General features: G+C 41.9%; 1 protein-coding gene across 4 annotated transcripts in view; it reads right to left on the reverse strand.

The window, feature by feature from the left end:
• Nucleotides 1-12,438, reverse strand: part of cobll1b (cordon-bleu WH2 repeat protein-like 1b) — a 34,238-nt gene that overhangs the window by 6,880 nt on the left and 14,920 nt on the right. For 2 of the 4 annotated variants that reach the window (XM_014164118.2, XM_014164119.2), the window contains 7 exons: nucleotides 5,171-5,368; nucleotides 3,220-3,427; nucleotides 2,841-3,066; nucleotides 2,570-2,629; nucleotides 2,281-2,375; nucleotides 1,864-2,106; nucleotides 1,550-1,667 (listed from right to left, as the gene is read on the reverse strand). In XM_014164118.2, the coding sequence (XP_014019593.1) occupies nucleotides 1,550-1,667; nucleotides 1,864-2,106; nucleotides 2,281-2,375; nucleotides 2,570-2,629; nucleotides 2,841-3,066; nucleotides 3,220-3,427; nucleotides 5,171-5,368 (1,148 nt within the window). The other 2 variants (XM_014164121.2, XM_014164120.2) reach the window with 2 other exon arrangements.

The raw sequence follows: 12,438 nt of genomic DNA on the forward strand, positions 1-12,438 counted from the left end.
CTTAATGAAGACATCTAGCATCTCATATTCCCCTCTAGTTCTTCACTCGGCACTTCAAGGCCATCACAGGAAAATAGAGAGCAGAAGGAATATTCAGCAGGCTGGTTATACAAAGCTGAGACTCCTCACTGTGCAGTCTGGGATGTCTAACTGAAATGAACAGCCGTGGGACGTCAGGGAGAGACATCCAGAATCTGGGCTTGATCATCCTCTGTGAAGTCGATTATGTGAAGCCAGCGGGGGAGGGAGGGCAGATGGAAGATGTAGCAATACAAGCAGAGAGCAGTCAAATCTTTTATTCATACGATCTGGGATAATTGGCTAGTGTAGTATTGAAATACTGAACGTACAAATGAAGTTCCTATGAAATACACTCAGGTCTGACAACACAAGTAGTTGACGTGTGGAAAGCATAACTGGGGACTAAGTATGTTACAAAAGACAGGAACAGGACGGAAACAAGTATCAAAAGAGCCATTTGAAAATACAAAAAACACATTTCAGAATAAACAAGAGAGGATGATGGCTAGATCCAACGCAAAGTCTCCCGGGGCTGTCTGTATTGCTGAACGACTGGGAGTGATTAGAATGTACTTCATGTATGTTTAAACTTTAAAGATCACTAAAGATCATTCCTCCCTCACAGAAAGCATGCAACCCAATCTAAGCTAGTCAGTAACAAATAACAGATATAACCAAAAGCCGGTATTCAGTCAATCGCAGGTAGTGGATTTCCGGATAGTGCTTTCCGAGGTGTTTCACTTGAATAACAGTGTGTCTGATTTCCATCACTTTATAATTATAAACCCATATAAATACATGCTTTTTTTGTATGATCAAAAGTCTGGAAACTGTTGTTCAATGTCTCAACTAAGTATTGCATGTATTTATGTCTGTATTGTTGTGTTCAAGAGTGTATTTTTTTAACCAATTTGATCATATTGAAGTACATTGAAAGAAGAGCCAAAGAAAACTCATGCAGGGAGGTGTAAACATGCAGCAAGAAAACCAACAGAATAGCACGTTCATCCGATTGACAGAAAGTGTGGGAAGGAAAAGCAGCAGGCCAGTGCAGGAAGAGGAGATGCTTGAGGAGGTGGTGAAAGAGGCAGCAGAGCAGAGTGGGTAGAAGACACAACAGGAAGCTGCGCCAGCGCAGAATCTCCCTCAGCAAGTTTAGACTCAAACTCTCGAGTACTGAAGGCTCCACAAGCATAGCTATTTCATTCTGTAACTGTTTCATATTGACCACTAGGAGGCATCAGAGTCAAATACAATGACTGCAACTCCCACTGATCAATCATTGGTCTTATTTACTATTCTCAGTTGTTGACTTTAGAGACCAAAGTACAATGTATGTACTCAAGGTCTCAAACCAGGAGAAAGAGGAACTAAATCACCAACATCCAAAAAAAAACTTGCCTCAAGATGCTATTTTCAAGTAACTCCCTAATGTAAGAAACTACACCTGAAATACAGTATCTAGACAGGGGTTTGAGCTCAAGCCAATTCAATACAGTACGTATGAATTCAGTGAAACCTCTCTTACCTCTATCTAGGAAAGTTTCATCTTGGACAACCACTCCAGGAGATGCGGGGGGTGGAGGAGCCTTGCGCTTTGTCCTCTTCAGTGAAGACTCTGTGCTGCGACTCAGACCGGTCGTCATCTCCACAACAGAAGAGGAAAACGAGTTAGTTGAAGTATGCAAAGAAGTAACCTACCTGAAATTATTGATTTACTTGTCTAGGATTTCAATTTTAAAATGCATCACGAGCCATTTCCCTGGACATACTAATAACTACCTTTACAAACAGGCCTGGTAAAGCCAGAACACAGGTCCAGTCGGGTTGAGTCCCACTCACCTGGTCACCATCCGTTTGGGTTTCGGGCTCCGAGGTGGAGATGGACCTCTGGCGATGGCTGAGGTTAGAGGGGCAGCTCTGGGACACCAGCATGGGGGGCAGAGGGGCCCGTCTCTTCTTTGGCATGTCAGAAGGCATGGTGCTGCAGTTGAATGTGGAGGAGTGGGCACTGAGTGAGCTCATGCTGAGAGGTCGAGGCCTGCTAGGGAAGACTGGGGACGCCGGGGCACTGGCAGTCATTCCCTTTAAAGAGCAAACAAACATCCAATCAGATCCTGATCAAAGGCCTGTTTTCTGCAGTAAGCAAAGAGAAAACTATCCAATCACATGGCTGTGACAGTATCCCCATGCCCCACCCCAACACCCATTTAACTCATAATCAGCCAAAACTGACCTGTAAATTAACATAGTACACACCTGTTCAGGTTTCTTCTTACTTTTCCTGAATAGACTGAACAATCCCTTGTTTTCCTTCTCCTTCTGGATTTTATCTTTGCTGGGTGTAATGGTATCTGTTAGGAATATATAGATCTCGGCCATTTCACTGTAAGGTCTACACCTGTTGTATTCGGCGCACGTGACAAATACACTTCGATTTGATCTTACTGACAACGTTTCTTAAGTTTCTGTCAAAAGTGTTGACGGACTTCAAATGCATAATGTCAGAGGTAAACAGAAATCGGCAAGTAAAATCATGTTACATTACCTAGATGATCTTGGTGAGTTGGTGTAGTAGGTGAGGCAGGTACATCTGCTGAGTACATAGCTATGGAAGAGAAGATGGCAACTATATGTGGTAGTAAAAGCACCTGTTTAATTGTAAAATGAATGAATGAAGTTTATTCAGAATAAGTCTCTGTTGACAGACTAAACACACGAGATTTGGTTCTGAGTGCCGAGATTAGTTCAGAATGTATAGTAATTATTCAGATTGATGAATGTTTTGAAGGCTGATGGTTTTAAAGAGAAGCCCTTACCTTTTGTGTCCCTTGCATAAACCTCCCTAATTGCAAAATCATTGAGAGAACAGGTCAAATCCAAAGGATCCTCAGATTGGGCATCTCTTAATAAAAGTGTGCTCTGTCGGTCAAATTCACATTTCTCACAAATAGCTGGTAAGAGGTCTTCAAGGGGGACTCGAGGGCTGACTCTTAGAATAGTCTTCTGGGTCTTTTTATAGTTTATTACCAGACGGACAGTTGCCTGAAGAGTCAAAGAAATTAGATTATCAGACCTCATGACTAACCTAATTAAAAACTGCCAGAACAAAAACATATATCTATCATTTCATATATGCATTACAAGATAACAATTATTATATCTAGGACATTTCTACCACAGATGTCTCAACTGTACCTCTGGCATCTGAGGGCCAGGCTTCTTACTCTTTTCCTCCATTCCTTTGGGCTTGAGCAAAACCTTCTCTGCCTCTAGGGCCCCGATCAAAGCATTGGGTTTGAACTTGATGTGGTTTCTGTTGGTGGTGACGAGCTCTATAGTGTGGCCTGATGGGTTCAGGTGGTACTTGGCACAAAGCATAACTAACAAATCCATCATCGGCTTGCTGAAAAACACAAAAAGGTTAGTAGTAATAAATCGCCCAAGCTAAGGATAAAAGGCTGTGTGTACACTGAACTTTTGTGTGGAAATTGCAAATGCCAAGGAGAAACTACTCTCACGAAAGTAGATGCTATCACAGAAGACTTTTACACTCTACGTAATAGTAATGCATTATGACACTACTTTTTCACAGTGATAAAGCTTTGCATAAGGAGCTGTCAGTTTGGGCTTCACACACAAACAACTGTTGGTGATGTGGAAAACCATTTAGCAACAGCATCCACACAAAGCTATGCAGCAGTTTCCAAATTCCAGTCTCTGGAAATATAATACCAGAAGTGTAATCCTTATCATAATGAGTTCACTGTACTCTGTAAAATAAAAGAGGGTGAAGAATTTGATGCTTAATCCTTTTATATTAAAAGTTGGTCTTGATTAAAGCTAGAGAGGGCAAGGGGGCACAATATACCAGTGGAGTATTTGAGTCTTGCAAAAAATAGAAGAATGATATCTTGAGTAAACTTTGGTGATGGCGAGTGAAGAGTGTGGGCCTGTAGTTTCATACCAGGACACAAAGTCCTTGTTCTGAAAAACAACAAAGCCCTTTTGACTGAGATATTAATCTTATGTTTGTCTGATTAGGCGTTTTGGTCTCAGCTGAATTGGTGTGGATGAGGGTTTCATCGTCCAGACTTCATAAGACTAACTCATGAAATGTGTGTGCAGGGGGCCTGTAGCAAATTACACAGTCTACACATATTAATCTTATCTAATTCTCTAAAGTCTAAGATTTTTTTTTGGGGGGGGGTATAAACTGACATGGAATTGTCCATGGATCATTTAGCTATTTGATTTTACATTTTATGACCCCTTTAGGTATCAAAAAAATATTGAATTTCACCAATGGAACCAAATCCCATAGAAACACATTGAACAAAACATTCATAAATGGCAAAAGACATTCCTTATGATTTATTTTTGAAGTGTGTCCTATATATAGGAGATATAAGTTCAGGAAATGTATTTTTTACACATATTTAAACCATAAAATGTAATTACTGGGCCTAAAACATAAATAACATCATTAAACCTTAACAAGTGGAAAGGAATCAGCCACATCATAAAACTTTTTGGTGCAATTAATGGTTCAAGTACTGTTAACCAAAACCACAGCTTTTACTGCACCACCTACAATATCTGACAGAGAAATAGGACATTACATTAGAGCCTTGGAAAGATGATGTAAATGGTAGGATGTGCAGTAATCATATACCATTTTATACTGAATAAAAATATAAACGTAACATGCGACAATTTCAAAAATGTTACTGAGTGACAGTTCATAGAAGGAAATCAGTCTATTGAAATAAATTCATTAGGCCCTAATCTATGGATTTTGCATGACTGGGCAGGGGCACAGCCATGGGTGGTCCTGGCGTGGTTACACGTGGCCTGCAGTTGAGAGTCCGGTTGGATGTACTGCTAAATTCTCTAAAACAACATTGGAGGTGGCTTATGGTAGAGAAAGGAACATGCAATTCTCTGGCAACAGCTCTGTTGGACATCCCTGCAGTCAGCATGCCAATTGCACGCTCCCTCAAAACCTGAGTCATCTGGCTCACTAACAGGGTTGTAAACAAATTTGTTCACAAAACTTGAGAGAAATAAGCTTTTTGTGCATATAGAACATTTCCGGGATCCATAGGCACTAAATAGGTGCCGTGTGGGACTTAAGCCCAAGTCTCACCTGCCATGGACAGTGGCCGTCTTCTCCACTCCGCCTGGCAGAACCACAACCAGAGTCAGGTCCTGTTCAAGTAGGTTCTCTTTCTGGTCCATGGTCATCAGAGGATATCCTGATACAGAGTGTCTCTGGGAGAGGCCTGCACCTTCCAGGCCCTTCACTGATACTGGAGGAGAGGGTGCCTTGCTTTTGGTTGACACTCTGTCCGTAGGAAAAGGGACAAGATGAGCCTCACACAATAATATTAACACAATATTATCAGCCTGTTACAGTCTAAAACAATATGGTAGTATTTCACTGGTATGAATACACATCTTTCCCTGATGGTATCCATATAAATAAGAAACATTGAACAGGTAGAAAAAGAGAATGCAGTCATTTGTCACGAAAATAATTCTAACCATTCGCAATAGATCTAAAAACTAAATTTCATGAGACATGATTCTGTTATTGCATAAAACAATCTGATTACACATATTATATAGCATGAAAGGAATCCTTTCTTCCCAACTTAAAGTAAGCAGCTATTAGATGAAAGAGCTTGGGCTCCCTTTGCAAACAAGTCACAAGACAAGTGCAGTGATTTGTCCATCAGGCCTGAGGACGGTGTGGTGAAAGGTAACCCATGTGAAACAGGAAACAAAAAGGTGGAGCACAGTGATCAAAGTTTCTGTTCCTCTGAACTGTTCTCTAAATGACTCTACAGGTGTCTTTTAAAACCCATCAGTCTTCCCTTTAAATCACTGAATCAGCAATATTATTATCAAATCGTATTTGTCACATGCGCTGAATACAACAGGAATTACTGACTAGCCCTTCCCCAACGATACAGAGTAAAGTGGCATCTGCGGTGTGGCGCGTACAACTGAATAGAAAAGTCTGACCATCTGTCAGAAGAAATGTCTGGCCAATCATTACTTTATACTAATTACACCATCATTAAAACTGACTGGGCTAACTGGGGAGAGTGTAATCATATGGTTGATTTTTTCTTGTTCTTGTTTCTTTAGGTTGGATTGAAAATGTTTCTCACTGTACAGACAGATTAGCTCTAACCTGACTGCAACAGCTAACGCAGTCAGCCAAAGCAAACATGCATGCGTTTTTTTTAAAAACAGACAAATCTCCTGATAAGGTGTCACACACACTTTGTCCTTCAGAGGGATACTGTACATTACAGTATGAGAAACTGGCAGTGAAATGCAATATACATAATACTATCTATAAATGAAAGCTGTCATTAGTTATTCAAGGGGTTAATTCAGTGGGGAGTAACACAATTGACTAAGCTGCGTGATCTGTAGTGTATGTGATTTCTTCAGAGGTCATTTTTGCAATGTCTTAACTTGAGAGGCCCAGGCCCACTAAGCCCTGACTTGAAATTACTATTAGTTCCTTTCGGGGGTTCTATTCTCAAATATTCCATGGTTCTAATCATGTAATCACACCAGTAAGCCCCCACCTTCATTCACAATAGTTGCACAATGATGCAATTAAAAGTCATTTAACTGCTTTAGATTTTAACAAAAGCGTGGGACTTATGCATCCAGAAGCCTAGAGCCTCAGAAACAGACATTAGGCAGGGAAGACAGTGTTAAATCAACAGTTATATTCAACACACAGACAAAACTAGTCTAGAACCACCAGAAATGGCCATGAATAGCCTTGTGACTAAATATGTCAACAGACGCCCCCAGCTAAAACAGACAGACTACTGTGGTCCGCACCAGGCTAGGGTACAAAGTCCAGATTTCATGGCTCTAAAAGGTTTGTTTGGCAATGCGATTATGGGAATGAGCTACTCTCTCCCTATGTAAATGTTATACCATTCGCCAAAATTATGCCAAGATTTACTTTCTTTCCACAGATAGGAAAGAACATTTAAGTGTCATGTCTACAAATTACAACAGCGATACTTTAGACTCTGGAAGCAAAAAGCAGGTGCCAATATAACCAATAGTCAAAAGTCCTCAAGACAAAACAGAATATTGTTTGGTTTATAAGACAGCCTAGCTTTTCTCCGGAGCCATATCCAGACACTTCTGAGAACATGTGACGGAGGCAGAGACAAAAGGACTGTTTTCCTCATCCAAGCCCATGTTTCTGCAGCAGCAGCCTCTGCCAGACAGTGAGGTGACTGATGACAGACGGAGACATGTTGCAGCTTGACCCGTTTAAGCCTACATTTACCCCCAAGTGTTTCCCTGCATATAGGTCTGGCGTGCATAAACAAACCCATTCACAACCAGGGAACATGCTTATTGGTCAATAGACAGGAGGAAATGACAAGTCTGGTGCCTTTGTTTCCCGTGTCTTTTATTGATCACAGGCTTGATACAGCTGATCCTGTGTACCAGAGTGTATCCTGTGTATGTATACCAGTGGCGGCTGGTGGGAGGAACTATAGGAGGACAGGCTCATTGTAATGGCTGGAACAGAATAAATTGAACGGAGGCAAACGTGGTTTCCATTTGTTTGGTACTGTTCCATTATTTTATTCCAGCCATTACAATGAGCCCGTCCTTCAATAGCTCCCCCCACCAGCCTCCAATGATGTAAGTACACAAAAGGGTTCTTTGGCTGTCCCCATAGGAGAACCATTTATGGTTCCCAGTAGAGCCCTTTTGGGTTCCAGGTAGATTGAACCCTCTGTGGAAAGAGTTGGAACCAAAAATGGAACCAAAAATGGTTCTTCAAATGGTGACATCCGGCAAACCCTTCTAGGTTCTAGATAGCAACTTTTTTTCCTAAGAGTGTAACCTTGGTAGACAAGTCGAACGAGGCCTACTATACTTATGGACTTGCCAGTTGCCAGACTGTATCAGAACACACACAGTAGTTGTGTGAACTCTAGGGTACCATTGCCAGCCATCAGTTACTGTTAGTCTGGCACCAACAGTTGATGAATCACTACAGTAGTGTGAAATATGAAAACAGATGTAGAGTGAAATCAGCCTCTGATGTTTTTGCTCACACCTGGTACTGCGCAAATGTGCAACGCAGCTGCAGGAAGGTCCGCATTCAGTCTACCTAAAGCAGACAATAACTAAATACATCCAGACGGCACACAAGCAGCCAGATTGCATTTTCAGAATCCTACTGTTAGATTAGCATCAAAGGCATGTGGCCTGTTCCTTCCATTATTGTCTGACGATGCACAAATAGGACTACAGCTCAAAGGCATAATATCCAGATACTGCTACTGACTTTCATATACCTGAGATGCCTTCGTGTGTGTGCATATGAGAGAGAGGAGAGAGAGAGGCAGAGAGAGAGAGAGAGAGACACACACAACAGTCCATAGAAGTTCAACAGTAATGACTATGCGTCTCCAAATCAATCCATAGACGTTATAGTGTCGTACCTTTGATGGCTACTTCCTGGTCTTTGTTAGGGGCAAACATAATTAACGAACCTATAAAACAAGTATTGCAATATCGATCGCCGGCATCAGGGAGGCTGCTACTCACTCCTCTAAATGAATAAGCTGAAGGGGCTGGGAAGCAGGCAACCTGCTCAAGCCTACTCACTGGCCGGTATTAAATACATTCCGTTTTGATTGTTACCATTTTTAAACAAGTAATATCCTGATATGCCATTCTTATATATTTGTTTTGAACCAATAAGAAAAAGGCACAAATAACATCACCACAAGGGCTGTCTAAATTCCTTGCATTCCAATGGACATGTTTGCAGCTGGAACATAGGTATGTTCCCATGAAAGACATTTTCAGCCTCTTCCATGAAATTCTTTCGTAATCAATGGGAAACCCCGAGGGGAAAAAGTAAATACTTGAGGGGCAAAACAGATTGTTTATGCTTATGACTGACAAGAGTGTTCTTGGAGTTGCCAAGCTGAAGTTATTTTACTGAGAGTTGATGCATAAAGATTAGGAAGCCTTCTCGCTGTTGAAGTCTCTTACCGGCTGTGTAACCTAAAAGGTCCCTTGGGAAAAGGTAGGTTCATGAACAAAGCGACAAACAAAAGTGGCTATGCAAACAAGCCTTCCTGCTCTCCTCTGGACAACACCCTGTGTATTTTAAGAAGCGAGAGTGCAACAATGCATACCACCACCAACGTCCACACCACTTTTTTTTTTTTATTGCCTTGCCTGAGTAATCTACTGTACGGCCTCACACATACAGGGTTAACAGAAACTCTTACTGTACACTCCCACAAAACCATTGAATCCAAGCAAACTACAACCAGTAAACTAGCTGCTCAAACCAACGGGTCTTACAACATTCTTGTATGACAGTGCAAGCAACATGGCTTACATTGTCTTGTCTTAAGTTATTACCCAGGCATGTACTTTCAAGAATCATAGCAGTAATGCACAAGTGTATACAATCCTAAAACTGAAGGCACGTATACCCACTATGTTCCCCTTCAACATTGTCTTAGGAAAAAAACAACGCAACAAAAGTTAGACAGGGTGCTCTAGGAAGTAGAGCAAAACTAGAGTGCCTCAAGTCAACCTGTACTTTCTTTTCAAATGCTGGCTACAGGTTTGAACATTACACATTCATCCTAAAAACAGATCATCTCCTCCAATCATTACCCTGTAACGCCTTCTTACCTCTTGGCCTCAGTGTTGAATTCTCCCCCTCTTAAATACCTGCCATCTCCACTGCGTTCAAAGACAGACTCCGCTATGCTATGACTGTTGGAGCAGAGGAGACCGGGCCTACCTTAATGCCCCGCCCAGGCTGTGACATCAGAAAATCTGTAGTCTCCTGTACTTTAAATCCCTTCACACAGTGGGCCCCCTCAGTCAGTCGGTCGCAGAAATCTCTTAAGCCTGGTGTATCGGTGAAACTTCAGTTCAGTGAGTGAGTGAACTCCCCCACTGTCAGTAATAAGCAAAGGGCTAAATCAGCTTTACTTTACCTCCCTGCACGCTGCGCTAGAGCCGTGAACCTGTGGGCAGGGCGGTGAAACAACACAGCCCTGCCATCCATCACATTCACAGCGAGTTTATCAACTTCCTCTCATATCCTCCAGTCCAAACAACACCGTGTCCGCTAGCCATCTGTCCGCCTTCTTGAGCCTGGCTACAATAGCATGCCTGGGACGCTTTTCCAACACTCAATTCAATCAGGTGTTACTTTGTATGTGTTTGCTATTCATTATCCCAAACACAGACCACCACCACACACTGCTTCTTCGAGGTGATTCACTCCGAAATCACATCAGCAACTCTTGTGTGGATCTTACTCCCATGAACAAGCCTGCCAACGAATGAGATTACATGCCTGCTCAGATGTTTCTAGGGTGCTCTAGTTGCTGAGACGAGGGTTTGGAACAGATTCCCTGTAAGCTAATCTTATAAATCACTTCTGGATGATTGCTTTCTGATGACTTCTGATAAACATATCCTTATAGACGACAACAGACTTTGCCTCAAGCCTCTGATTTGCATAGGGCTGTTGAGATTAGGCTGATTTAATCATGTCAATCTAAGATAACGTACCTACAGTAGCGGCATTACCTTAGTATTATACATCTGATGAATCCACAAGTCTCCATTCGAATACACTTTATTGTTTTCAACGTCCGAGCAACATTTCTTTAAATGAATCCAGCATGTCTGGTTCTGGTTAAAATTTACAAAAAAATAAAATAAAAATAAATAAAATTGGTTTCACTGTGAAATAGTAAAATAGCATTAGAGAAGTAAATCGTAAAACAGAAAAGATGAGGTTGTTGCAGTGTGCATGGGAAGCTAGGTCAAATCATGTGATCTAAGTGACGTTGTTCATTACAAGACCATAACAACAGTGCATTCGGAAAGTATTCAGACCCCTTCCCTTTTTCCACTTTGTTATGTTACGGCCATATTTTTGTAAATGTATAAAAATAAACAAATACCTTTACATAAGTATTCAGACCCTTTTCTATGAGACTCATTATTGAGCTCAGGTACATCCCGTTTCCATTGATCATCCTTGAGATGTTTCTACAACATGATTGGAGTCCACCGGTGGTAAATTCAATTGACATGATTTGGAAAGACACAAACCTGTCAATATATAAAGATCTCATAGTTGACAGTGCATGTCAGAGCAAAAACCAAGCCATGAGGTCGAATAAATTATCCATAGAGCTCCGGGACAGGATTGTGTTGAGGCACAGATCTGGGGAAGGGTACCAAAACATTTCTGCTGCATTGAAGGTCCCCAAGAACACAGTGGCCCCCATCATTCTTAAATGGAAGAAGTTTGGAACCACCAAGACTCCTCCTAGAGCTGGCCACCCGGCCAAACTGAGCAATTGGGGGAGAAGAGCCTTGGTCAGGGAGGTGACCAAGAACCCGATGGTCACTGACAGAGCACCTATGTGGAGATGGGGGAACCTTCCAGAAGGACAAAGATCTCTGCAGCACTCCACCAATCAGGGCTTTATTGTAAAGTGTCCAGACGGAAGCCACTCCTCAGAATAAGGCACATGACAGCCCATTTGGAGTTTGCCAAAAGAAGGAAAGGCCTAAAGGACTCTCAGATCATGAGAAACAAGATTCTCTGGTCTGATGAAACCAAGATTGAACTCTTTGGCCTGAATGCCAAGCGTCATGTCTGAAGGAAACTTGGCACCATCCCTACAGTGAAGCATGGTGGTGGCAGCATAATGTTGTGGGGATGTTTTTCAGCAGCAGGAACTGGGAGAATAGTCAGGATCGAGGGAAAGATGAACGGAGCAATGTACAGAGAGTGATCATTGATGAAAACCTGCTCCAGAGTACTCACGACCTCATACTGGAGCGAAGGTTCACCTTCCAACAGGACAACGACCCTAAGCACACAGCCAAGACAAAGCAGGAGTGGCTTCGGGACAAGTCTCTGAATGTCCTTGAGTGGCCCAGCCAGAGCCCGGACTTGAACCCGATCAAACATCTCTGGAGACACCTGACAACAGCTGTGCAGCGACGCTCCCCATCTAACCTGACAGAGCTTGAGAGAGAGAAGAAATGGGAGAAACTCCAAATAGATGTTCCAAGCTTGTAGCATCATATCCAAGAAGACTCAAGGCTGTAATCGCTGCCAAAGGTGCTTCGACAAAGTGCTGAGTAAAGGATCTGAATACTTACTTATTTTTAATACATTTGCAAAAATGTCTAAAAATACGTTTTTTGCTTTGTTATTATGGGATATTGTGTGAATATTAATGGAGAAAAAAAAGTCACCCATTTTAGAAGAAGGCTGTACCTTAACAAAATGTGGAAAAAGTCAAGGGGTCTGAATACACTGTGTATATATATATATATATATAC

This window comes from Salmo salar, chromosome ssa21 (assembly GCF_905237065.1).
Source record: "Salmo salar chromosome ssa21, Ssal_v3.1, whole genome shotgun sequence".
NCBI lineage: Eukaryota > Metazoa > Chordata > Actinopteri > Salmoniformes > Salmonidae > Salmo > Salmo salar.